Source organism: Chiloscyllium punctatum, chromosome 46 (genome assembly GCF_047496795.1).
Source record: "Chiloscyllium punctatum isolate Juve2018m chromosome 46, sChiPun1.3, whole genome shotgun sequence".
Taxonomy (NCBI): Eukaryota; Metazoa; Chordata; class Chondrichthyes; order Orectolobiformes; family Hemiscylliidae; genus Chiloscyllium; species Chiloscyllium punctatum.
The window spans coordinates 62,750,629-62,775,759 of record NC_092784.1 but is presented as its reverse complement, the minus strand read 5'-3'; the positions used below and the strand labels follow the sequence as shown (position 1 = coordinate 62,775,759).

General features: G+C 49.2%; 2 protein-coding genes across 7 annotated transcripts in view; both read left to right on the top strand.

The window, feature by feature from the left end:
• LOC140468223 (transportin-2) overlaps nt 1–8,275 on the top strand; it is a 35,183-nt gene extending 26,908 nt beyond the window's left edge. For both annotated transcript variants that reach the window (XM_072564482.1, XM_072564481.1), the window contains exons 19-24: nt 85–180; nt 872–947; nt 1,174–1,273; nt 1,915–1,989; nt 2,973–3,105; nt 3,519–8,275. In XM_072564482.1, the coding sequence (XP_072420583.1) occupies nt 85–180; nt 872–947; nt 1,174–1,273; nt 1,915–1,989; nt 2,973–3,080 (455 nt within the window). In that variant the 3' untranslated portion in view covers nt 3,081–3,105; nt 3,519–8,275. The remainder of the gene's footprint in view (nt 1–84; nt 181–871; nt 948–1,173; nt 1,274–1,914; nt 1,990–2,972; nt 3,106–3,518) is intronic.
• A 3,468-nt stretch (nt 8,276–11,743) lies between these two features.
• The window catches only part of fbxw9 (F-box and WD repeat domain containing 9), a 26,021-nt gene continuing 12,633 nt past the window's right edge, over nt 11,744–25,131 (top strand). Inside the window, exons 1-6 of one of the 5 annotated variants that reach the window (XM_072564474.1) lie at nt 11,744–11,803; nt 15,131–15,614; nt 15,812–15,951; nt 18,539–18,667; nt 19,038–19,150; nt 21,515–21,606. In XM_072564474.1, the coding sequence (XP_072420575.1) occupies nt 15,167–15,614; nt 15,812–15,951; nt 18,539–18,667; nt 19,038–19,150; nt 21,515–21,606 (922 nt within the window). In that variant the 5' untranslated portion in view covers nt 11,744–11,803; nt 15,131–15,166. Of the gene's footprint in view, nt 11,896–13,577; nt 13,654–15,130; nt 15,615–15,811; nt 15,952–18,538; nt 18,668–19,037; nt 19,151–21,514; nt 21,607–25,131 lie in introns of those variants that run through there. The other 4 variants (XM_072564473.1, XM_072564475.1, XM_072564477.1 and 1 more) reach the window with 4 other exon arrangements.

The window sequence follows — 25,131 nt, the reverse complement described above, 5'->3', positions numbered from 1 at the left end:
GTGAAGCATCTTGGTGTCTGGCTGTGTGGGGAAATTATTGGAATGATATGGAAGTAGAAAATAAATATTGATCTGCCCTGACAGGTGCTGAGATGCAGCCGTATGTATCACTGGTTCTGAATAACTTAGTGGAAATCATCAACAGACCAAACACTCCCAAGACTCTACTCGAGAACACTGGTAAGATAGCAAAAGAAGTGCACTCTGTGCTGTCCTTGTTTGGAGTCACATGTGACCACCTGATTTCAAAAAACCATTGTTCTGATTTAGGCCTGCCCAGCACAGTTGCCATCTCTAAGAGCTGAATGTAAAAGGAAGTGCAGGACAAGTTGGAAAATAACCTCAGCTCCATGCAGTGTGTTACCACTATATGCTGCAGATACTCAATATCTGTACGTCACCTCATGACAGATGTTTAATTCTGGTCTCTGACTAAACAGCAATATTGAGAGCATTCTGAAGCAGCCAAAATCTGTTATGTCTCCTAAAACTCTTGGCAAGTACACAGGCCTGTGAGGTTTGTGGTTTTGGGGCAGGCATGTGACTTATAAATCCCATTATGGGATTCTCATTTATAGGTAACTTACTGAAAATATGTTTATGCCACTGCATCACAGTCTGTCAGAAATTATTCTGCCATTTAGTTGGTTCACTCAGTATTGAAGTTCAGTCCAGTACCTTTAGGAATGGTTTACTGTGTTGTTGTGCCACACTGCTGTGATGACTAGAAAACGCAGACATTTGAATCCTGAACTAAGGAATGTTGAACTTTTCTATTCTGAGCGTGTTGGCTTTGGGGGTAGCTCTTATCAGCAGTGATCCCATTGATTTTTGATTTGATTTTTCATCTTTCTATCTCTCCTCCCCACAGCTATTACTATTGGCCGTTTGGGATATGTGTGTCCCCAGGAAGTTGCCCCTATGTTACAGCAGTTCATCAGACCATGGTGAGTATTCATTTCCTTTTCCTTCCATCTACACTTGGAACCATTCAGTGTTTATCGTGTGGATGGAAGGAGTGAGCTCTGTCACTGTGTGTGGGCTGCTGTTCTGCTTCTCACAAGCTTTATCAGAGCCAGTCATTCCTGAAACCCACATCCTGATGAGTCATAAGTCTAGTGCAGATTTGGATTTTGCTGCATTTAACTGCCATTGTGGCTTTGTAATTCCCAGGTGCACATCTCTGAGAAATATCCGTGATAATGAAGAGAAGGACTCTGCCTTCCGTGGGATCTGTATGATGATTGGAGTGAATCCAGGGGGTGTGGTGCAGGTAAGGAAATCTTCTTTACATGGTCTGTTTGAGAGTCTATCCTGGGTCACTGAGTTAACTAATGTCAGGCAGATTGATTATCTATCAGACCAGTGGGTGTTTTTGTATGTTCTCCTCTGGTATGGGTTGTTGGGTGTCATTGTTTTAAGTCAGCATTTGTTACCCATTCATTGCTAATGTGACTTCAGAAGGTGATGGTGAGCTGCCTCCCTTGAACCACTGCAATCCATTTGTAGTTACAGCCCCATGGTTAGGGAGCGAGTTCCAGAATTTTGCTAAGGAACAGTGATTATAGTTCCAAATCAGGATGGTTTGACTTTGGGGAATTAGCAGGTAGTATTCCCATGATCTGCTGCCCACGTCCTTCTGGATGGTAGTGGCTATGGGTTTGGAAGGTGCTGTTGGGAAACTCTTGGTTAGCTACTGAAGTGCATTTTGTAGACACAGCAGCAGTAATACATGCTGTCATTGGTAAAGACAGTGAATATTGTTGAAAGTGGGTGCGGTCCTGCTTTTGTTATGGAAGATATGAAGCTTCTTTGTTGTGTTGCAGTTGCAATCATCCAGTGAAGTATGTTTACTGCATTTATGGGGAAAGTAGTTTGCAAGCTAATTAAAACTGACCATTTCGTTTCTTACAGGATTTCATTTTCTTCTGCGACGCTGTTGCTTCATGGGTGAACCCGAAGGATGACCTACGTGACATGTTTTACAAGGTGGGTGTTCATTCGGTGGACAATGTCCTCACTGCACCACCCAAACCAAAACCCTTGTGGCCTGCTGTCAGTTAGTTCCCAGCTAGCAGTCTATCTGTTTGAATGATGCTGTGACCATGTGTTGCTGTTCTGTGGGATGCAGAGCATAACGAACTCCGCTCTCTTTGCTCTTTATGCTAGTGAATAAAGAGCAAAGCGAGCTGTGTCCATAGTTGCTCTATGGTCTAGACTGAGGACTTAACCTCTCTCTCTATGGCAGTGTGCCTTGCCCCCTTTGGTATGGTGTTGTTTAAGACTGGATATTAGCATCTCCTGAGGCATACTCAAGCTCACCCAAGTGAGAAATGTGTGTATGTTACCAGTTTCCAGCATTTCCTCAATCGCATGTTCCTGGCCTCCCATCTCCCTGGCAGACTTTGACCACATTTCATTGAATGACTGGAATCCTAACCATTCCATCTTGCTGTTCACTGCCTTAGGAATTCCATTAAATTGGAGCTGAACTTGCCTAGTTGTCTTGCTGATCTTGATCTTCAGTTCTGTCTAGCTACTACTGAGTGACTCTTTGGCTCCATTTAAATTCTGTTGATAATGCACCAGATGCTTTATTGCAGCAGGGCTGTACTAATTCAAGCTGTTGTGTAGGTCCTGGCAGCTGATAAATGGATAAATGGTTTGTTGTCTAGTGCAGGTGCACTAGGAACCTGCCACTATCCAACCCAATCTCCATCTCCCAGAGCCCTGGCTAATGCAGCTTGCATTGAGCAGGCTTACCATTGAATCAGGAACCCTGCCATGGAAGGCTAACTGTTAACCTGGATAATTCATTTACTTCACCTTTTTAACTTTAGCAAGTGGTATTTCCTGTGTGGAAATAGGCTGTTTATCGATGATACTTGTATTCCCACCCAGAAAGCATGTTGCAAATGCCAAGCTTTTAGAGAGATCTACTATTCACTGCTTTGTACTGTGTCGTCTTGCAGATCCTACATGGCTTCAAGGAGCAGGTTGGTGAGGAGAACTGGCAGCAATTTTCAGAGCAGTTCCCACCCCTTCTGAAGGACAGGCTGTCTGCATTCTATGGCGTATAGCTGAGATTAATGGATACCATGTCAGGTGGGCCTTCTACAATCAGATGGCATCGGTTAGGGCTAGACATTACTGATCCATCCCCTTTCCAATATGTAGTATCTCCCTCTGCCAACCCCTGGTGTTTGATTCCTATGGCCTGAGTGAGGTTTTTTTTTGGATAGAGATGTGAAACAGGAAGAGGGTTAGGAAGATTTTGTTTTTCCCCCTCCTTCTCATTTTTACCCCAGTGCTGAAAGAAATCTCTGTGCCTGGCTCGAAGGCATAGCTTCCAGCATTTAGGAGCGTAATTGTGGCAGTTTCAAACTGATTTGTTAATTGTTTGGGGTCATTGTGATTATTTGAATGTTATTTGTTGGCGAGTTTATACACTGGATTGATACTAAATTCTCTGTGTCTCTCTCTCTCTCTCTCTCTCTCTCTTTCTCCTTTCTTTTCAGGTTTCTGTCGCTGGGCGGGCTAATGGGAAATCATCCACATCTTGGAGTTGCACTGCCCTGTCACTGGGGGGTTAGGGTGGAGTTGGTGGGACAAAAACAAGCTCCCTTTCTCTGAAAATACTGGGGGGAATAGAGCCTCTAAACCAGAGCAAACTGGATTAATTAGCGGAGGGATCTTGCACGCCTTCTCTCTGAAGAGAATCTTCCACTACACACGGACATTCCAAAGTTCTCGAGGGTCAAATCTCTCAGTTGGACAACTCGGGAGGGGTCAAAGTGTGGGGATTTTAGGGAAAAAACATTAAACATAGGCAAGCTTAGTGAAGAATTCCATGAGATTAACAATCAGCTAGATTCAAGTGGCCTTGTCCACATCTAAATTTGGAAAGTTGCAAGTCTGATGCTTGTGCTGTGGTTTAAGAGTAGATGTTTTTAAAATTAAAAGGAAAACAAATCTTTTTTAACACATTAAAACTAGAGAGTGTACCAAGCTTTGTATTGTCGCATAGATACCCCAGCAGTCATCCAAGAGAGTCACTGTTTAAAATCAGACTGCATGGAGGTGAGCTATAATAGTCTAGTGATCTCTGAATAGAACATAATAAGTCGTAATGTGTGTGTAGATCAAGCTTCACTACCATTTCCAATGAGTCACAATGTGGAGAGACACTCAGCCCTGCGCTCCCCTCGAGGCCGGAAGTGGACAGGAGAGGCCGGTCTGAAAGCCTGTAACCTTGATACTGTAATGAAGCAAGTCTGTACGTCATTCTGTGGCAATACCCTGGTGAACTATGAACTGTTGGGTTTGTTTTGTGATAATGTGCTGCTGCATCCTCCCGTCTCCATATCCTTAATGCAAACGTGTAAACTAAATGGCAAGTGTTCAAAGAGAAAAAAACGCAAACTTTTTATAAAAAGACTTAGTTGCTTCTGTGGCCTTTTTTTTAAAAAGATGTTTAGTTAGCTCCATGTAACAGAACAACTTGACCAGTGCGTGTCATCAGATGCTGGAGTGTTGACCTTATCCTAAGTCAGTTGTTCCTGTTTTGGGATAGGCAGGTAAAGCACCAGTGTGAATTAGCTGGTGGGAACTGCAGGGGATTGAATGCTCTTGTTTGAAGGCTGGCAAGGGGATATTTAATGTGGTTGGCTGGTATTTCATGTTGCCAGATTGAGCCCTTCCTCTTGGACGTTTTATGTAACTTATTTCCAATCTTAAGCAAAGTTGATGTCGAACACACTTGTGGATGTGCCTGCCTGTCACTTTCTTTCTCTCAAAATAAAAACAAATAGCTTTCTGTGGTTTTAATGCTCCTGTGGCAACTTTCCCTAATGCAGAGTTTGTTGTCTGAAGGTAGGCTAAACACAACCTGAGTACCAGCTGGAGGGATGATGTGTGGAAATTCAACTGCACTGTGTAAATCCTGGATCAATATCCTGAAAGTTATTTTGCTTCCTGACTCTCCACAGATCTTTGAACTTGCCCCCCCCCCCCCCAAATGTTGGTCACCATTGGTCAGTTGGGAGGCCTACATTCTCCCAGTCTTGTCTCTAAGTCTGTGGTGCTCAATGAAAGAGCCTCCACCCAAACCCTGTCCTTGACTGGGAAAACCTCCCCATATGCAGTGGAGCTCTGTCACTAGTCTGGGAGCAGTAGCCTGGGTTTGGGTGGGAAAAATGCAGTACCTTTTCAGGTTGAAATTTTCTGTCTGTCATTCCTGTGGCTTCTCAGATGATTGTGAGAGTCCTTGCTCTTCCAGTGGGATGTTTGAGATGTGTATGTCAGATTTAGGGCACATGAGCTGTGTGGACCATATCTGTGGTGCATGAATGTTGGGGGAGGTTACAGATGGTGTTGACCCTTCAGGGTGGATAAGGGTCTGGTAATAGCATGAGGTTTGTTCCTCATCCTATGCTGTTGGCAACTACTCATGTTTCCCATCCACCCTGTATCCTCACTGCAGCATGCTGATAAAGTTCTCTGTTGCCGATCTGCCCTTAAATGTTCCTTTTTATTGTTCTAAACTTGAAGAATCTCTACTCGTTATAATTGGTTGATGTCAGTGTTTGAACTTCCTACAAGTATAGATTCTTACCGCTCAGGTGTGTAAGTGTTTGGACCCTGTGTCTGGTACATTTGGCTGTCGGAACAAACCCTAGAACGACCCTGAAGGAAGAGTGCACTATGGCCATAAAGCTGGAGGAACAGGCAGCACCAGGGGGTGACTGGGATTTTTCAGGCAGTGATTTAGTATGGAATACCCTGCGGGAAAAATGATTAAGCTGATTCCCCTGATCTCTCTGTGACCCAAAATCTTCAAGTGGGGAAGTATCCTTGTGGTTCCAATCAACCATGATGAATTCAGTACTAGCTACATAGTCCTGGAGCAATTCAGCAATTTGGAATCATCTGGAGAGAGAGAGAGTTAACATTTGAAGTCCAATTGGAGTTGTGACTCTTCAAAGGCACAAATAGAAGACCTATTGAATTTAATGTTTGCATCTGTGGGTGGAGAAAGAGAGTCATCAGGCCTGAGTTTCTCCAGTGCTACATGGTTTTTATTTCAGAGTTCCAGAATCAGCAGTATTTTGCTTTTATTCTGATTTAATTCTGGGCTTGATCTTCCTGCCAGTTGATTCTGTGTCTGTTAATTTATTAATGTTTGTTTAATTGACAGCTGTGGCCTCAGCAACAGCACACGTGAGAATGAGCATGAGAGATGGGTAAATCTGTTAATAATGTTCCTCTGCCTGTCCACTGGACCCAAATGATTGGATTTATCTGGCTGTGAATTGGGGCTGTCTGATTAGCTATTTGTGGGCTGTGAATGTTGCATGCGCAATACAGTGTATCTTCCTAAATATCATTCGTAGAAATAAACAGCATTGTATTTATGTCATGCTGGTGTAATTAAGATGTAACGTGTTTATAACGGGGTGGGGGGGGGGGGGGGGGAGGTGAGATGGGGCGGGAAGCAAAGAAACATTACAAGAGACCAATCCGGCTGCTTTGTTTTAATGGAATCACAGGTTTCTATGCACTCGATCATTTCGATTGAAAAGGGGAAGAATTGAAACCATTTATCAAACTTATTGTCTGAAAGATCCTTTCAGATTTTTCTGCTGGATGTTGCTACTGCAGATGTTTTGTAGCAGGGTTAAAGATATATCTATCTATCTGTCTGACTCTCCCTGTTGGTGGAAGCTAACTGAGGAATGGCAGCTTTCCATGGGACTCTTGTGTTTACTTGGAACAATCCCAGGTTTTTTTCCAATAAATCATTTGAAGCACATTTTGTGGATTTGAATTCTAGGCCTCCTGTCTGTGGTCCTAGTTACAGCAGCAAATCTAGTTGTATCTGTAACTGGGGGTGGTGGGCTGGAGATAAGCTGATAAGTGAGGTCTGGAGTTTCTGTACACCTCCCAGATGGGGCCCTGCCACTGAGTGGGGAGTTTGTATTGACCTGACTGGCTATGTAATGGCGACCTGATTGTCATGGTCTTCTGCAGCTCAGGAATATTCCTCATTTGAGGATCACAGGTCCTGCTGGAGATGGAGTGCCCTGACACTGGTTTTAGTAACCCTTTTTATGGTGACTTACAATTGTTTGTTTTCTGTCCGTTTGTAACTTGAGGTTGTCATTTTGCCAGACTGAGAAAACTAACCATGTTTATTTTGTGGTGTTGTGTTTACAAAATGAGTAGGGAATGAGCAGGGTTGTCTTTTAAACTGGACGTTGGTTTCAGTAAAGGGATATTCTCAAACAGACTGCAGTTACCTATCATGCCTTTTGCCATTCCCTGTTTGTGTTCCTGTCACCATCAGTCTGTTCTTGGATTTTCCACTCAAATCCAATCTGTTTAAACACCCCGCTCCTTTTATTAAAGCAGTCAGTCTGATCCTGGGAGCGTGCAATTGCCATTTTGTTACAGCACCGAGATGGAGGTCATTCCACGTTTAATTCCTTTTCTGCCCAGGGAGAGGGAGAAACCAGAGAGAAATCTGACCTGACCTGAACACAGCAGCCCCTGTCCAGCCTGTGTGTGGGCAGTAATGCAAAGATGTCATTTTGAGAGGGGAAGTCTGTACACTCATGGGTGACTTAACTGAATGAGGTATGCAGCAAGGGGTGGGGACAGTGGGTGCTAATGGATGTCTGTTTCAGTCATGAATTTCTCCGATTCTCTTGCTGAACTTTCAACTCTGACCTGTCCCTTCCCTGCCCTTTTGCAGGAGAGTTGTATTGTAAATGTGCAGCATGTTTGTTGTAATGCCAGCTGCTTGCACCTTTCCTTAACTAAGATTTTTTGATTTTTATGTATTTTCTTTAAGGACTAAGATTTGTTTTGTCACGACTGTAGTTTGTATCAGTCTTGTTGTTCTTGTATTATGGAAATTAATGATCTCACTGTGGCCTCTCCAGGATTTGGTCTGAGTACAAATAAGGAGCGACACCACTAGTTTGTACCTGGAAGGTCATGTTTCGTACTGGGAAGCTGAAGCCTATAAAGGTCATTAACTTGAAACATTAACTCTTTCTCTCTGTCCACAGACAATGCCTGACTTGAGTATTTCCAGCAATTTCTGTTTTTCATCTGAGGAATAGCTCAGGAGCTGGAAGCAGGTCTAATTAATTTGAAAACATTGGGAAGCAGAATGCAGCATTGTGTTAACTCTGACCACCTCTCTGTCATGTGCTGTTATAGCCAATTGGTATTGGTGTTCATCATTATTAAACCTACATTCTATCCTCAAGTGCTTGATTTCAATCTGCTGTGATATGTGTGTGTGAAAGCAACAGCTGCAGACTCCTAGTTACCAGGCTGAAAACTTCTGAATCTTTGCACTCCATTTGCTCCCTAGATACCACCTTCCAAACCTACAACTTCTACAGCAGATTCATGGAAGTACCGTCACGTGCAAGTTCCCCTCTAACTTACAAACCATCCAGCCTTGGAATATGCAATACAGCATAGGAGCTCACCACGCCTGCGTGGATTCCTTATCCTTATTCCGATATACTGCTTATTACCATGTGCAGTTTCTATCCCTCTATTCATATCCGGTTCATGTGTCTATCAAGATATACGTTAAACATCGCTCCACCTGGCAGTGCATTCCAGGTACCCACCACCCTCTGAAAAATGTTCCCTGCAATTCTCCCCAAACTTTCCTTCTCTCACCTGGGTCCTCTTGGAGTTAACCTTGCCATTTGTGGAAGAAGTCTCCGATTACCCACCCTGTCGATTTTGTAGACCTTATTGCTGTTACTGCAGTGATGCTGTATCTAAATCGTGGAACTACATTGATGTGGGAAGACACTCCTAATGTTGGGGAATGGAAGCAGTCATAGTCAATGATATGGGTAAATGAGCAACTTCACTTTTTGGGTGTTGTTTTGAAACAATGCCATGCTGAGTATTTTTGAATTTGCTGCTGTTGCTTCAAATGGCTTTACTGGACCAGTAACTGCCTGTATACCACTGGGCCAGATGGATGTAGTTTCACATTAAGTTATCTTTCAGATGAGATGCTAAAGAGCTGGCAGCACCGACTTCTCACTTTGAATACAGTAAATGCTGAGTCAAACTGGAATAGCATTCTGAATGATCTTTATGCTTGCGGTAATGAAGGGTAGGAGTGAACGTAGTTTAACTGAAACTGATATGCTCTGAAAGGTGCTTAGCGTACAGTGGGTTGGTCTGTAATAGAAATCAGTGTTCTGTGCAGGAAATTGTGTATGCAGTTAAACTGACACTTCTGGTTTTTTTGGTATCGAAGTTTTTAAGTGCCTGGGGTTGTGATTTAAGTCTTGGTTTTGTAGTGGAGATGGGGTCTAGGCTTTGCTGTATACTTGATTGTTCAATCGTGCAGCTTTGTGGAGGTGTTGGTGTTGGACTGGGGTGAATAAAGTTTAAAAATCAACGCTAGTTTATTTGGAATAGTAGCTTTCGGAGCACTGCTCCTTCAGCACGTAGCTGTGGGACAGGATCAAAGATACACTTTATTACAAAACACCTGTCATGCAAATGAAACGATATTTTGAATAAACCTAGCTTGTTTCTAAATTTGCAGCAGAAACGGACTGGGTTGCAGTAAGTATAAAAAGAGTTTATTCAAGAGAATGTTAAGATGCTAGGCAGCTGATTGCTGACCATTTCCTCTTGCACCCAGCACTAAACAAGAGTGCAGTCATTTTGAGTCTAAAGATCCGTCATTTGGATCCAAACTATTAACCCTGCACTGTAGCTATGCAGTTCCCTTATCCCCTTATTAATTCTCACTTGGTTATTACCATTGCTTTTTCCAGAGCGCAGGACCTTCTATAATAGGTACTGCTTGTAGTGCACTAATGAGTGATTAAGTACACTGGTTGAGAGAAACTTTAATGCTAAATAAGGTTTTTGTAATGGTTGGAGTGGCTCGGAATTTTACAGCACTGAGTTTTCCAATTTCAAGTAACCCTCCTCTCCCTCCCTACCGTTCCTCTCATCCACCAAGCGGAGTCATTCCTCCTATTACAAGGGGGCATAGCTTTAAATTAAGGGGGGGTAGATATAGGACTGATGTTAGGGGTAGGTTCTTCACTCAGCGAGTCGTAAGTTCATGGAATGCCCTGCCAGTAGCAGTAGTGGACTCTCCCTCTTTATGGGTATTTAAGCGGGCATTGGATAGGTATATGGAGGATAGTGGGCTAGTGTAAGTTAGGTGGGCTTTGATCGGCGCAACAGCGAGGGCCGAAGGGCCTGTACTGCGCTGTATTCTTCTATGTTCTATTAACCAACCAGGTCGTACTGTCTGCCTTCACCTATCCGAATCTCGCCACCCTACCCCACTCCCTTTATCTGCAGCTCGCCTTATACCCACCCCCGAGACCTGAAGAAGGGATATATCGCGTGATGCTGCTTGGATTCCAATATCTGCCAGTCTTTGTCTCACAATGTAACTGAGTTCAGGCACCTTGTGTGTTACATGGTTTAGACCAGAGCTGATCGTGTCTGTGATTTTGCTATGTTTTAGGATGTGTGACATAGCATTTCCAATAAGGTTAGCAAAGTAAACCAAGAGTGGTTGTTCCTGAATGCTGCATGAAGTGAGGTTTGCTTTATACAGTTAGCAATAGTGCAAGGGTAGACAACCAACAACCCGTGTTTAAATAGTAGAGGCGTTCACATAAAGTGCTAAGTATTATTATAAAGTACACTGGGTGAGGGGCTAGTTCACAGCGTCCCTGGCTTCAGTGGAAAGGCCTGTGCCTCAGCTCCATTGGGCTGAGTTGTTACTGGGGAGGTTAGGGAGCAGAGGCTTTGATACCCGACAGTACAGGGACGGTGATGCCCGGGACTGCAGCTCACACCGTGTCCCCCCCTGGAATCCCAAACCACGCACTCAGCTCGGTGCATGACATATCACCCCGCCCACTGAGGGCCGCTCCGCCAATCAGGCGGGTGGTCTGGTGCACCGCCCACTGAGGGCGGTTCCGCCAATCAGGCGGGTGGTTTGGTGCACCGCCCACTGAGGGTCGCTCCGCCAATCAGGCGGGTGGTCTGGTGCACCGCCCACTGCGGTCCGCTGCACCAGTCTGGCGCGAGGTCTAGTGCCCCGCCCACTGAGGGCGGTTCCGCCAATCAGGCGGGTGGTCTGGTGCACCGCCTACTGAGGGTCGCTCCGCCAATCAGGCGGGTGGTCTGGTGCACCGCCTACTGAGGGTCGCTCCGCCAATCAGGCGGGTGGTCTGGTGCACCGCCCACTGAGGGTCGCTCCGCCAATCAGGCGGGTGGTTTGGTGCACCGCCCACTGAGGGTCGCTCCGCCAATCAGGCGGGTGGTCTGGTGCACCGCCTACTGAGGGTCGCTCCGCCAATCAGGCGGGTGGTCTGGTGCACCGCCCACTGAGGGTCGCTCCGCCAATCAGGCGGGTGGTTTGGTGCACCGCCTACTGAGGGTCGCTCCGCCAATCAGGTGGGTGGTCTGGTGCCACGCCCACTGCGGTCCGCTGCACCAGTCTGGCGCGAGGTCTAGTGCCCCGCCCAGTGAGGGTGGCTCCTCCAATCACGCAGTGGGTCTGGCGATCCACCCGCTGAGTGCCTGTACTCCAGTCAGCAGGCGAATGACGTGTCGTGACGCTGCGCCCAGTCAGTGTCGATCCTCCAATCAAGTGCTGCTGCGCTCCGCCGTGGCGTCACTGGTATGACATCATAAACTTGCGCTCTTGTCATGTGACCTGAATCAGTGACGTTTATTGACTGCGCCGCCGGGAGGCGGAGGGGATGCGGAAGCTGAGGTAGCGGAAAATCCCCGGCCTCAGCCGCACGGCAGGCCCGGCCTAACAGCACAGGCCGCAACCTGAGGGGTGGGGAAGGAGAGAGAGAGTAGGTGTGGTCTGTGGAGCAGGGTCAGGGTCAGGGTCAGGGTGAGGGTGAGGGTGAGGGTGAGGGTCAGGGTCAGGGTCAGGGTCAGGGTCAGGGTCAGGGTGAGGGTGAGGGTGAGGGTGAGGGTGAGGGGGGGTTTGCTTCAGGAAACTGATGTCCACAGAGGAGTGTTCCTGAGGGCAGGGGGAGTATTGGGGGGGGGGATTCCTGAGGGCAGGGGGAGTATTGGGGGGGGGGGAGAGATTCCTGAGGGCAGGGGGAGTGTTGGGGGGGGGGGATTCCTGAGGGCAGGGGGAGTATTGGGGGTGGGAGAGATTCCTGAGGGCAGGGGGAGTATTGGGGGTGGGAGAGATTCCTGAGGGCAGGGGGAGTATTGGGGGTGGGAGAGATTCCTGAGGGCAGGGGGAGTATTGGGGGGGGGGAGAGATTCCTGAGGGCAGGGGGAGTATTGGGGGGGGGAGAGATTCCTGAGGGCAGGGGGAGTATTGGGGGGGGGGGGAGAGATTCCTGAGGGCAGGGGGAGTATTGGGGGGGGGGAGAGATTCCTGAGGGCAGGGGGAGTATTGGGGGTGGGGGGATTCCTGAGGGCAGGGGGAGTATTGGGGGGGGGAGAGATTCCTGAGGGCAGGGGGAGTATTGGGGGGGGGAGAGATTCCTGAGGGCAGGGGATGTATTGGGGGGGGGGGATTCCTGAGGGCAGGGGGAGTATTGGGGGGGGATTCCTGAGGGCAAGGGGAGTATTGGGGGGGGGGATTCCTGTGGGCAGGGGGAGTATTGGGGGGGGGGAGAGATTCCTGAGGGCAGGGGGAGTATTGGGGGGGGGGAAGAGATTCTTGAGGGCAGGGGGAGTATTGGGGGGGGGGGAAGAGATTCTTGAGGGCAGGGGGAGTATTGGGGGGGGGGAGTATTCCTGAGGGCAGGGGGAGTATTGGGGGGGGGGGGAGTATTCCTGAGGGCAGGGGGAGTATGGGGGGGATTCCTGAGGGCAGGGGGAGTATTGGGGGGGGGGAGATTCCTGAGGGCAGGGGGAGTGTTCCTGAGGGCAGGGGGAGTATTGGGGGGGGGGAGTATTGGGGGGGGGGAGAGATTCCTGAGGGCAGGGGGAGTATTGGGGGGGGGGAAGAGATTCCTGAGGGCAGGGGGAGTATTGGGGGGGGGGAGAGATTCCTGAGGGCAGGGGGAGTATTGGGGGGGGGGAGAGATTCCTGAGGGCAGGGGGAGTATTGGGGGGGGGAGAGATTCCTGAGGGCAGGGGGAGTATTGGGGGGGAGTGTTCCTGAGGGCAGGGGGAGTATGGGGGGGGGGGGAGTATTCCTGAGGGCAGGGGGAGTATGGGGGGGATTCCTGAGGGCAGGGGGAGTATTGGGGGGGGGGATTCCTGAGGGCAGGGGGAGTATTGGGGGGGGGGGGATTCCTGAGGGCAGGGGGAGTATTGGCGGGGGGGGATTCCTGAGGGCAGGGGGAGTATTGGGGGGGGGGATTCCTGAGGGCAGGGGGAGTATTGGGGGGGGGGGGATTCCTGAGGGCAGGGGGAGTATTGGGGGGGGGGATTCCTGAGGGCAGGGGGAGTATTGGGGGGGATTCCTGAGGGCAGGGGGAGTATTGGGGGGGGGGGGGGGATTCCTGAGGGCAGGGGAGTCCTGAGTGTGAGGGTATGGGAGGGGGTGCAGTGTGTTCCTGAGGCAGGGATCTGACAGTCACTGGACAGGGATCGATTTATATTGGACTGAGTTTCTCTGCAAGTAGCTTCTGACATGGAGAGGTCACTGTCGTGGTTTGATTCTGAAATGAGTCCAGTTTCTCTTCCCCAGGCCATACAGAATTTTCCCTTTCAGCATTTATCTGGTTCCATTTTGAAAGTTCTGACGGTGTCTGCTTTCACAGCCCCTTTAGGCAGTGTGTTCAAGATCACAACCTACCACTATGTCGATGTCATTTTCTCCATGTTGTTTCTCATTATTTTATCATTTAGTTTAAATGTGTGTTGCTGAGCCACTCTGAATTAATTCTACCTTTACTTATTCATAATATCAAACCTCTCTCTCCCCTTAGAGCAGAGAAGAAACTGATGTCTAAAAAGTGAAGAGTTACCCAAAGTTTGGTGGAAGATTTGTAGCTCGGGTGCTCGTTGTTGTGGTTCTGTTCGCCGAGCTGGGAATTTGTCTTGCAAACGTTTCGTCCCCTGTCTAGGTGACATCCTCAGTGCTTGGGAGCCTCCTGTGAAGCGCTTCTGTGCTGTTTTCTCCGGTATTTATAGTGGCCTGTCTCTGCTGCTTCCGGTTGTCAGTTCGAGCTGTCCACTGTAGTGGCCGGTATATTGTGTCCAGGTCGATGTGTGTGTTGATAGACCCAATATACCGGCCACTACAGTGGACAGCTCGAACTGACAACCGGAAGCGGCAGAGACAGGCCACTATAAATACCGGAGAAAACAGCACAGAAGCGCTTCACAGGAGGCTCCCACGCACTGAAGATGTCACCTAGACAGGGGACGAAACGTTTGCAAGACAAATTCCCAGCTCAACGAACAGAACCACAACAATGAAGAGTTACCCGTTCTCCTCACATTAATGGGTTTGTAGGATGTTCCATTAAATATGTTTTGTACATTGATTCTCACGCAATCTTGCACGCAATGAAGCAGCAAAATATCTATTTGCTTTTTAAAATGTGGGTAAAATGCTTTTAATCTAGGTACCGAGACTGGATCTTAGAAAATATCCTCACTTTGTGCGGGACAGGTGATTCTCAGCACCCAGGACAAACTGTCATGCTGGTGATTTGTCAAGCTGATGAAATGTAGTGTGCTATGATGTGACTTGTGCACAAGTGTTTCAACAATTTCCCATAACACAGCACACTCAGGAGTCAGGAAGAACCAATTAAACCCCTCAAGCCTGCTCCATCCATCAATATGATCACCACTGGCCTCCGCTCCATTCTCCCATCTACTCCCTAATAACCATTGACTTCTTTGACAATCATAAACCTGTTTTCATTCAAACTAGTTGAATGGAAAAGGCTCGGTTGCATGTTGGTTAAAAATTCCAAAGACTATCCATCCTTTGAGAAAAGGAATTCCTTGTTGCTGAGTTCCTGTTAAATTATTTTGACACTGTGTTCCCTATTTGCAGATTCCCCAGAAAGGGGAAAGATTCTTTCAGCAGCCTGAGTTACTTTAACCTGTGGCTTCTTTCCAGGATTCACCGAGTGAGTTAATGTTCGGTTTGTTTTTGCAGCTTGTGTTCCACTGAGACTGGAGCAGTGAAGAAATTATGACGAGTGAGTCTCATGATAGACTGAGCACCCAGCCTCATCATACCCCGGAGGGTGAGTCTGACCTAGAACAGGAGGATGAGCTGGAACTCCAGGCCCAGGAGTACGTGGACCGGGTGTGGAACCCTGAAATGTCTGGCCCCAGACCCCAAAGCTGTCCCCCAGAGCCAAGCAGCGAGAGCCAGACTCGCATCAGCAAATCGAGTGCATCAGACTTGAACGTAAAACTGCGTTCCAGCCAGGTGCTAGCTGGGGACACTGATCAGTCAGGTCTGTTGTCTCTCCCCTGGGAGCTGGTGCTGGAGATCTGCTCATACCTAGATGCCAGGTTTGTGCTCGGAGTGTTGCCGTTGGTTTGTCGAGCGTTCCAGTACGTCCTGACTGATGAGGTGACTTGGAGAATCCGGGCCCAGAAGATCTTGGGGATGAGCTACCCAGTATTGGAAGGTTTGTGTCTCTGTCTGTCTTGGTCTGTGTGGGCTTGTCTCTGTCTGGGTCTGTTCCTGTCTGAGACACGACTGTTGTGGGGATGAGGGCAAGATGTGTGTTGCGGTTAGAGAGTGGGTGGTTGAGTTTTAGGCTGGAGCTGTGGTTTGGATTCTGGTCAGACCTGTCTCTTTCTAATTCTGTTTCTGTTTTAATAGGAAAGGAATTTGATTGGCCATCAGCTTGTATCGAGCTTGAGGAGCATCTGTCTCTTTGGTCCACTAGTAATCCAAAGGTTCAACATTTCTCATTGAATGATGGACATTTTGCTTCAGTCGACACCGTCTTGTTGATTCAGGTAAATTGGTAGCAAGTGATCCCACCAAACCTACTGTATCAGTACTGCAGGGTCCACAGGGCAGGGTCTTTGTGTCAGTCTGTCTACTCATGTGCCTCCCGGTCTGTCGGTCTGCCTGTCTGCCCCTGTGCCTCCCGGTCTGTCGGTCTGCCTGTCTGCCCCTGTACCTCCCTGCCTGCCTGTCTGTCCCTGTGCCTCCCAGTCTGTCTGTCTGCCTGTCTGTCCCTGTACCTCCCTGTCTGTCTGCCTGCCTGTCTGTCCCTGTACCTCCCTGTCTGTCTGCCTGCCTGTCTGTCCCTGTACCTCCCTGTCTGTCTGCCTGCCTGTCTGTCCCTGTGCCTCCCTGTCTGTCTGTCTGCCTGCCTGTCTGTCCCTGTGCCTCCCGGTCTGCCTGTCTGTCCCTGTGCCTCCCGGTCTGCCTGTCTGTCCCTGTGCCTCCCGGTCTGCCTGTCTGTCCCTGTGCCTCCCGGTCTGCCTGTCTGTCCCTGTGCCTCCCGGTCTGCCTGTCTGTCCCTGTGCCTCCCGGTCTGCCTGTCTGTCCCTGTGCCTCCCGTCTGTCTGCCTGTCGGTCCCTGTGCCTCCCGGTCTGTCGGTCTGTCTCTCTGACTGTCTGTCTGTCTGTTCCTGTGCCTCCCTGTCTGTCTGACTGTCTGTCTGTCTGTTCCTGTGCCTCCCTGTCTGTCTGACTGTCTGTCTGTCTGTTCCTGTGCCTCCCTGTCTGTCTGTCTGCCTGCCTGTCTGTCCCTGTGCCTCCCGGTCTGTCTGCCTGCCTGTCTGTCCCTGTGCCTCCCGGTCTGTCTGCCTGCCTGTCTGTCCCTGTGCCTCCCGGTCTGCCTGTCTGTCCCTGTGCCTCCCGGTCTGCCTGTCTGTCCCTGTGCCTCCCGGTCTGCCTGTCTGTCCCTGTGCCTCCCGGTCTGCCTGTCTGTCCCTGTGCCTCCCGGTCTGCCTGTCTGTCCCTGTGCCTCCCGGTCTGCCTGTCTGTCCCTGTGCCTCCCGGTCTGCCTGTCTGTCCCTGTGCCTCCCGGTCTGCCTGTCTGTCCCTGTGCCTCCCGGTCTGCCTGTCTGTCCCTGTGCCTCCCGGTCTGCCTGTCTGTCCCTGTGCCTCCCGGTCTGCCTGTCTGTCCCTGTGCCTCCCGGTCTGCCTGTCTGTCCCTGTGCCTCCCGGTCTGCCTGTCTGTCCCTGTGCCTCCCGGTCTGCCTGTCTGTCCCTGTGCCTCCCGGTCTGCCTGTCTGTCCCTGTGCCTCCCGGTCTGCCTGTCTGTCCCTGTGCCTCCCGGTCTGCCTGTCTGTCCCTGTGCCTCCCGGTCTGCCTGTCTGTCCCTGTGCCTCCCGGTCTGCCTGTCTGTCCCTGTGCCTCCCGGTCTGCCTGTCTGTCCCTGTGCCTCCCGGTCTGTCTGTCTGCCTGTCGGTCCCTGTGCCTCCCGGTCTGTCTGTCTGCCTGTCGGTCCCTGTGCCTCCCGGTCTGTCTGTCTGCCTGTCGGTCCCTGTGCCTCCCGGTCTGTCTGTCTGCCTGTCGGTCCCTGTGCCTCCTGTCTGTCTGCCTGTTGGTCCCTGTGCCTCCCGGTCTGTCGGTCTGTCTCTCTGACTGTCTGTCTGTCTGTTCCTGTGCCTCCCGGTCAGTTGGTCTGTCTGTCTGTCCCTGTGCCTCCCGGTCGGTCGGTCGGTCTGTCTGTCTGTCCCTGTGCCTCCCGGTCGGTCGGTCGGTCTGTCTGTCTGTCCCTGTGCCTCCCAGTCGGTCGGTCGGTCTGTCTGTCTGTCCCTGTGCCTCCCGGTCGGTCGGTCGGTCTGTCTGTCTGTCCCTGTGCCTCCCGGTCGGTCGGTCTGTCTGTCTGTCCCTGTGCCTCCCGGTCGGTCTGTCTGTCTGTCTGTCTGTCCCTGTGCCTCCCGGTCGGTCGGTCTGTCTGTCTGTCCCTGTGCCTCCCGGTCGGTCTGTCTGTCTGTCTGTCTGTCCCTGTGCCTCCCGGTCGGTCTGTCTGCCTGCCCCTGTGTCTCCACGTCTGCCTGGCTGCCCCTGTTCCCCCCCCCACCCATTCGCCTGCCTGCCTGTAGCCCCTCTAGTGCTAGCACATCCTTCCTATAGTGAGGGGACCAGAAACGCACACACTACCCCAGCTGTGGCCTGACCAACACATTGTACAACTCCAGCATTACCTCCTTGCTCTTAGTACTCTCTGCCATGGCTAAATGAAAGCAAGTGTCCCATATATGGCCTTAACCCTCCTGTTCACATGCTCTGCTGACTTCAGGGATCTGTGAATAATTACCCTGAGATCTCTCTGCTCCTCTAAGTTACCCAGTGTCCTTATTCATCAAATACTCCCTCATCTTGTTTCTTCTTCCAAAGTGTATCACCTCGTAGTTATCAGGTTAAATATTATCTGTCATTGGTCTATCCATCTGACCAACCCATCTGTATCTTCCTGTAACCTACAACCATCTTCTTCACTATTAACCACTCTACCAAACCTACTTGATATTTATGTATATAACAAACGATAAGGGTGCCTGTACCAATCCTTGCCGTCCCGGGGCAGACTAACTGCTGATGGCTGAGATTGTAACCGTTTTGTTACTTCCTGTCGTACAGAATGCTTCGCTGTGTGTTTCTGGATCCAGGGATCGGAATGTGAATATCTGGGACCTGAGACGTTTAGGACAGGATGGGGAGAAGGTGCTGGTGAAAACTCTTGGAGACCAACCACGGGGGACACACAGGGTGAGGAGAACAGTGTCGGGGTGAGCTGCCGAGGGTGGTGGTGGCACAGGGGCTAGTTCATCGTCCGAACAGCAGGCCTGCAGCTAGTGAGAGAAAAGCTGCTGTTGCTGCTAGGCATTAGCCAGATGATGTCTATCACCTCGATTGGGACATCTGGGTCCTGCCCCATAACTATTTCCCAAGCATGTCTTCTGGTTAATGGGATCTTGCTGTGCAAACCTTGACTACACTTCAGGGCACCACTTTCTGCTGTCGAGCACTTTGGGACATTTGGAGGTCATGAAGGATGCTCTGGAAAGGTGTGTTCTAGATTCTGTTGTGAAGTTCTCTGCCTGTTCTTGATCAGTGTGACCCTCTGCTCTTGTTACAGGGTTGGGTTTGGGCTCTTGCAGCACAGGACCACATACTCTGCTCTGGATCCTGGGACAGTAGTGTCAAACTCTGGGACATGGCTTCAGAGGGGGCAGGAGTGCGAGAGATCAGGTAACGTCTGTGCCTCAGTTATTTGCCCCAGTGATGTGAGTTTCAGGAGGGGGTGGGGTGCGGTTTGTGTGAGGATTGACCCAGAGACCCTCTGGTGATGCTGTATGGCCCTGACGGGACTTGTCCTTCCTGCTGTTCCCTGAGGGCAGCTGAGGATCCCACTGGGCACCGCTCCAGCATCCTCCATTGAAGGGGGAGAGGCTGAAGCTGTGCTGTCAGTCAGGTTTACAGCTGCTGCAGGAAGCAGTCTGACCAGGAAGCTGTCCATGTCTCCCTCCCTGACCCCTCTGTCACAACCCAGCCTCGTTCCAGTAGGGAGAACTGAAAGTGATGAAAACAACAAATACTGGAGATCACAGCCAGTCAGGCAGAAAGTGTGGAGAGTGAGCAAGCTCCTGTTTCGAGTCTAGATGACTGTTTGTCAGAGCTGTGAAATGTTCACTTGCTGTCTCTCCAAGGATGTTACGCAGTGATGTCGGTACAGATTCCAGCAGCTGCAGTAATTTGCTCCTGCGAGCTGAAGGTGTTCTTGTGATGATTCTTGTCATCCTGCAAAGGCAGCTGGAAATAAACTGGGTCCGCTCAGTTGGTGAGCAGGTTGTTCCCTGAGTTCAGATCAGAGAAGGAGTAGGCTATTCGGCCCATCGGTTGTCTGATGGGGTGGGCTCAAAAGGCCTCCAGCTGCTGCCATGTGCCTTTTACATTTCCATCCTTTCTGTGATAAAGGCCAAACTTCGATGTGCCGTCTTAATGACTTGTTGTCTCAGGCTACCCAGCTCCTCCGTAGCTCAGAGTTCTGCAACCTCTCTCCAGTTAAATAATATACTGCTATTATCTTCTACCTGCCAAAGTGGACAACCTCCTAAATTCTCATGTTACACACCTCCTGTCACTCACCCAACGGGCTGTGTCTCTTTACAGACTTTGGTTCTGCCTCACAACTTGCTTTCCTGTCTGACTTGAATCACTAACTGATGGTGACCGTGTTCTATGACCTTACCTGCAGGTCGTTAATACAGATTGTGTATAGTTAAGGCACAGCAGCACTCCCCTAGTTACAGTTTACCAGTCATTCCTTTAACTGAGCTCTTGGTTTCCTGTCAGTTTATCAATTCTCAACCATGTTAATAAACCACCACTGACACCACGAGCCCTTATCTCCCTCAGTAACCTTTCAAAGTTACTTAATGTGTTGGGGAAGCCAAAATAAACCAATACCGTTTGAGTACTGGGGAATGTTTTACTGTCTCTTTATGTACTGCTTATTATTTCTCATATTCCAATTTCTCCCTCTTTATTATTCTTTTACCCATCCTTTGCTGTTTTGTAAAATTTTACCAATCCTCTGCCAAACACTAATTTCTGCAGCATGTATCTGTGTTCTGTAAACCTGACATGATGCCAGCTTTCTTAGTCAACCATGGATGGTTCACACTTCTCATTGAGGTGTTCCTTCTGAATGGAATATGTTTTTGTTGAGCAATGACATATCTCCTTCAGTGTCTGTCACTGCTTCTCTACTGTCTTAACCTTTAACCTATTTCCCCAGTCCACTTTAACAAACTCCAACTTCACACCTTTACAAAGTTTTTAATTAAGTCTAAAGCACTTGTTTTAGACTCAGATTTCTCACCCTTTAAAGTAAATGTGTAATTTATTAAGTTATGATCACTCTTCCTATGAAATTGTTAATTAACCTTGCAGCATTGCAAATTGCTGATGACAAAAATGAGCCCATTCCTGGGTTGGTTCCCAAATGTGGTATTCTATGAAACTCCCAAATGTATTCTGAGTGCGTCTCCTGTTTGAACTGTTGTGGAGTGGAGCCACTGTTAGGGAGTTGGGGCTACAAACTGCTTCTGACTAGTGTCCACTTTCTCTGATATTTCCCATCTCCATCCAATTGATTTGACATTTCAATTCTCCAAACCAAAATTATTTCTTGTTGGTGTTCTGGTTTTATTTTTGTCTGTCTGAGCTGCCCCACCTCCTGTTCCTTTTCTGCTTATCCTTCCCGAATGTCAGATACCTTTGCTGACTCTCAGAGGTGGTTATTGTGTGCCCTCAGCACCTGTGGAATGGGGGTCTGAGAAACCCCACCATCCTGAGGGCCCCCTCCCCTTGCTGCACGGTGCCTCTACAGAGGCTGCATTGGGAATGCCAGCTGTGGTGCCCTCCAGTCTGACTGTGTGGATCTACAGGGAGGGGGCAGAGGGGTGACTGAGTCTGGGCTGCTCTCAGTATGGGCTGGGGGAGGAGGAGGAGAATGGGGGGAGTGTCCTTGGTACATGGGGAGAAAGTGGACAGTGCTGCCCAGTTACAGCGGGAGCAGTACAGTGATTGACTGAAGTTTTATTCCCACAGGGGGAAGGCAGCTGTTCTCTGTCTGGTTTACCGGCCCGATGTACTGGTTACTGGAACCTATGACAAGACTGTCACCTTGTATGACCCACGAGGTGAGATCACCGACTCGAGCATGTTCTGTTTGATATGGGGATCTTCAGATTCGGGCCAAGTGTGAACAGTGGGGGCCTGATCATCATAGAACAGGGATCAGGAGAGAGGGAGATTCAGATCCACCAGGAGAGGGAGAACTGTACCCCGGGCAGAGTCAGATCCACCAGGAGAGGGGGGGACTATACCCTGGGAAGAGTCAGATCCACCAGGAGAGGGGGAACTGTACCCCGGGCAGAGTCAGATCCACCAGGAGAGGGGGAACTGTACCCCAGGCAGAGTCAGATCCACCAGGAGACGGGGGGACTATACCCTGGGAAGAGTCAGATCCACCAGGAGTGGGGAAGCTATATCCCGGGGAGAGTCAGATCCACCAGGAGAGGGGGAACTGTACCCCGGGCAGAGTCAGATCCACCAGGAGAGGGGGGGAACTATACCCCGGGGAGAGTCAGATCCACCAGGAGAGGGGGGGAGCTATACCCCGGGGAGAGTCAGATCCACCAGGAGAGGGGGGAGCTGTACCCCGGGGGAGGGAATGATGTTGAGTTCAATCACTTTCTCTTGCTGTTCCATTCCCACTGATAGAGCTTTGACCCTTTCATCTCCCACAGACTCTGTGCAGTGACTCTCCCTCCTTGGCTCTGCCTCAGAGCGAGAGAGAGGGAGTCTCATACTCATTGTGAACAGTGTGGATTGAGGTTGGTTTCTGTGTTGTTTAATTCCACCTCTTGACTGTTTACCTCCTGAGAGATGGTGCAGGAGGGAGGGGTTCAGGGTTTTGGGACATTGGGACAGGTTCTGGGGGAGATGGGACTGTTACAGATTGGATGGTCTACATCTGGGCTGGACTGAAATCAGTGTCCTTGGGGATGTTTTTCCTGTTGTTATTGGGAAGGGTTTAAACGAATGTAGCGGGGGATGGGAACCAACTGAGGTGGTTAGTGGACAGGAAGGAGGCAGGAACTAAAGCCTGGAAGGAACTGGATAATGGAGTCAGTGTGACGAAGGGGAAGGGGAGGCTGGGAGCAGGTAGAACCTAGAACATAGAAAAGTACAACACAGAACAGGCCCTTAGGCCCACGATGTTGTGCTGAGGTTTAATGCTAATGTAAAATATAATCACTTAACCTATCCACCCCTCAACTCACTGCTGTCTATGTCCATGTCCAACTGTCCCTTAAATGTCCCTAATGACTCTGCTTCCACCACCACCGCTGGCAACACATTCCATGCATTCACAACTCTCCTCGATACCTTCCTCCTAATATCTTAAAACTATGACTCCTCGTACCAATCATCCTGCCCTGGGGAAAGGTCTCTGGCTATTGACTCTATCCATTCCTCTCATTATCTTGTACACCTCGATCGGGTCTCCTCTCTTCCTCCTTCTCTCCAGAGAGAAAAGTCCGAGCTTATTCAACCTTTCTTCATAAGACAAGCCCTCCAGTCCAGGCAGCATCCTGGGAAACCTTCTTTGCACCCTCTCCAAAGCCTCTGTATCTTTCCTATAGTAGGGTGACCAGAACTAGATGCAGTATTCCAAGTGTGGTCTCACCAGGGACTTGTAGAGCTATAGCAAAACCTCACGGCTCTTAAACTAAATCCCCCTATTAATGAAAGCCAAAACACCATATGCTTTCTTAACAATGATGATGAACACAAAGGGACAGGTGCTCTGAGGTGCATTTGTTTTAATGCAAGAAGTGTAGCAGGTAAGGCAGATGGATTTGGGGCTTGGATTAGTACCTGGGAGTATGATATTATTGCTATTACTGAGACTTGGTTGAGGGAAGGGCATGATTGGCAACTAAATATCCCAGGATATCGATGCTTCAGACGGGATAGAGAGCGATGTAAAAGAGGTGGAGGAATTTCACGACTGGTCAGAGAGGATCTCACAGCTGTGGAGGACTCGTGCAGTGAGGCAATATGGGCAGAGCTTAGAAATTGAGTGTGGTAACAATGTTGGGACTGTACGACAGGCCTCCCAGCAGCGAGCGTGCGATAGAGGTATAAATATGGAAAGATGTCAGAGCAGCAGGCTGGTGGTGATGGGAGATTTTAATTTTCCCAACATTGACTGGGATTCACTTTGTGTTAGAGTTCTGGATGGGGCAGAATTTGTGAGGAGCAGCAAGAGGGTTTTCTAGACCAGTTTGGGAATACTTCAGGGGAAGGGGCCATCCCAGACCTGGGATTGGAGAATGAGTCTGACCTGGTGGGTGAAGTTTCAGTAGGGGATTATTTTGGGAATAGTGATCACAGTTCCATTAGTTTTAGAATACTCATGGACAAAGGCGAGGGTGGTCCTAAAGAAAGTGTGCTAAATTTGGGGAAGGCCAACTAGAGCAAAAGTTGGCAGGAGCTGGGGAATGTGGATTGGGAGCAGCAGTTTGGCGGTAAATCCAGATTTGATAAGCTTTAAAAGAGAGGTTGCTTAGAGTGCAGGAGAGACATGGCTGTGAGAATGAAGGATAGAAATGGCAAGATTATGGAACCATGGATGGCAGGTTAAATTGAGAGACTAACTAAGAGGAAGAAGGAAGTATACAGAAGGTCTCGGTGACTGAAGGTGAAGCTTTGGAAGAATATCAGGAATGTAGGAACAATCTGAAACGAGAAATTAAGAGGGCTAAAAAGAGGCATGAGATATCTTTAGCAAACAGGGTTAAGGAAAACCCCAAAGCCTTTTATTCATGTATAAGGAGCAAGAGGGTAACTAGAGAAAGGGTTGGCCCACTCAAGAACAAAGTAAAAATATGCCTGGACTCAGAGAAAATGGGTGAGATTCTTAACAAGTACTTTGCATCGGTATTCACCGAGGAGAGGGACATGATGGATATTGCGGTGAGGGATAGATGTTTGATTACTCTTGGTCAAGTCAGCATAAGGAGGGAGGAAGTGTTGGGTATTCTAAAAGGCATTAAGGTGGACAAGTCCCCAGGTCTGGATGGGATCTATCCGAGGTTATTGAGGGAAGTGAGAGAGGAAATAGCTGGGGCCTTAACAGATATCTTTGCAGCATCCTTGAACACGAGTGAGGTCCCAGAGGACTGGAGAATTGCTAATGCTGTCCCCTTGTTTAAGAAGGGTAACAGGGATAATCCAGGTAATTATAGACCAGTGAGCCTAACGTCAGTGGTTGGGAAGCTACTGGAGAGTATACTGAGGGATAGGATATATACTCATTTGGAAGAAAAATGGGCTTATCAGTGATAAGTAACGTGGGTTTATGTGGGGAAGGTCATGTCTTACCAACTTAATAGAATTCTTTGAAGAAGTGACAATGTTGGTTGAGGGAAGGGATGTAGATGTCATCTATGTGGACTTTAGTAAGGCATGTGAAAAGGTTCCCCATGGTAGGCTGATGGAGAAAGTGAAGTCCCATGGGGTCCAGGGTGTACTAGCTAGATGGGTAGAGAACTGACTGGGCAACAAGAGACAGAGAGTAGTGGAAGGGTGTTTCTCAAAATGGAGACCTGTGACCAGTGGTGTCCAACAGGGATCTGTGCTGGGACCAAACTGTC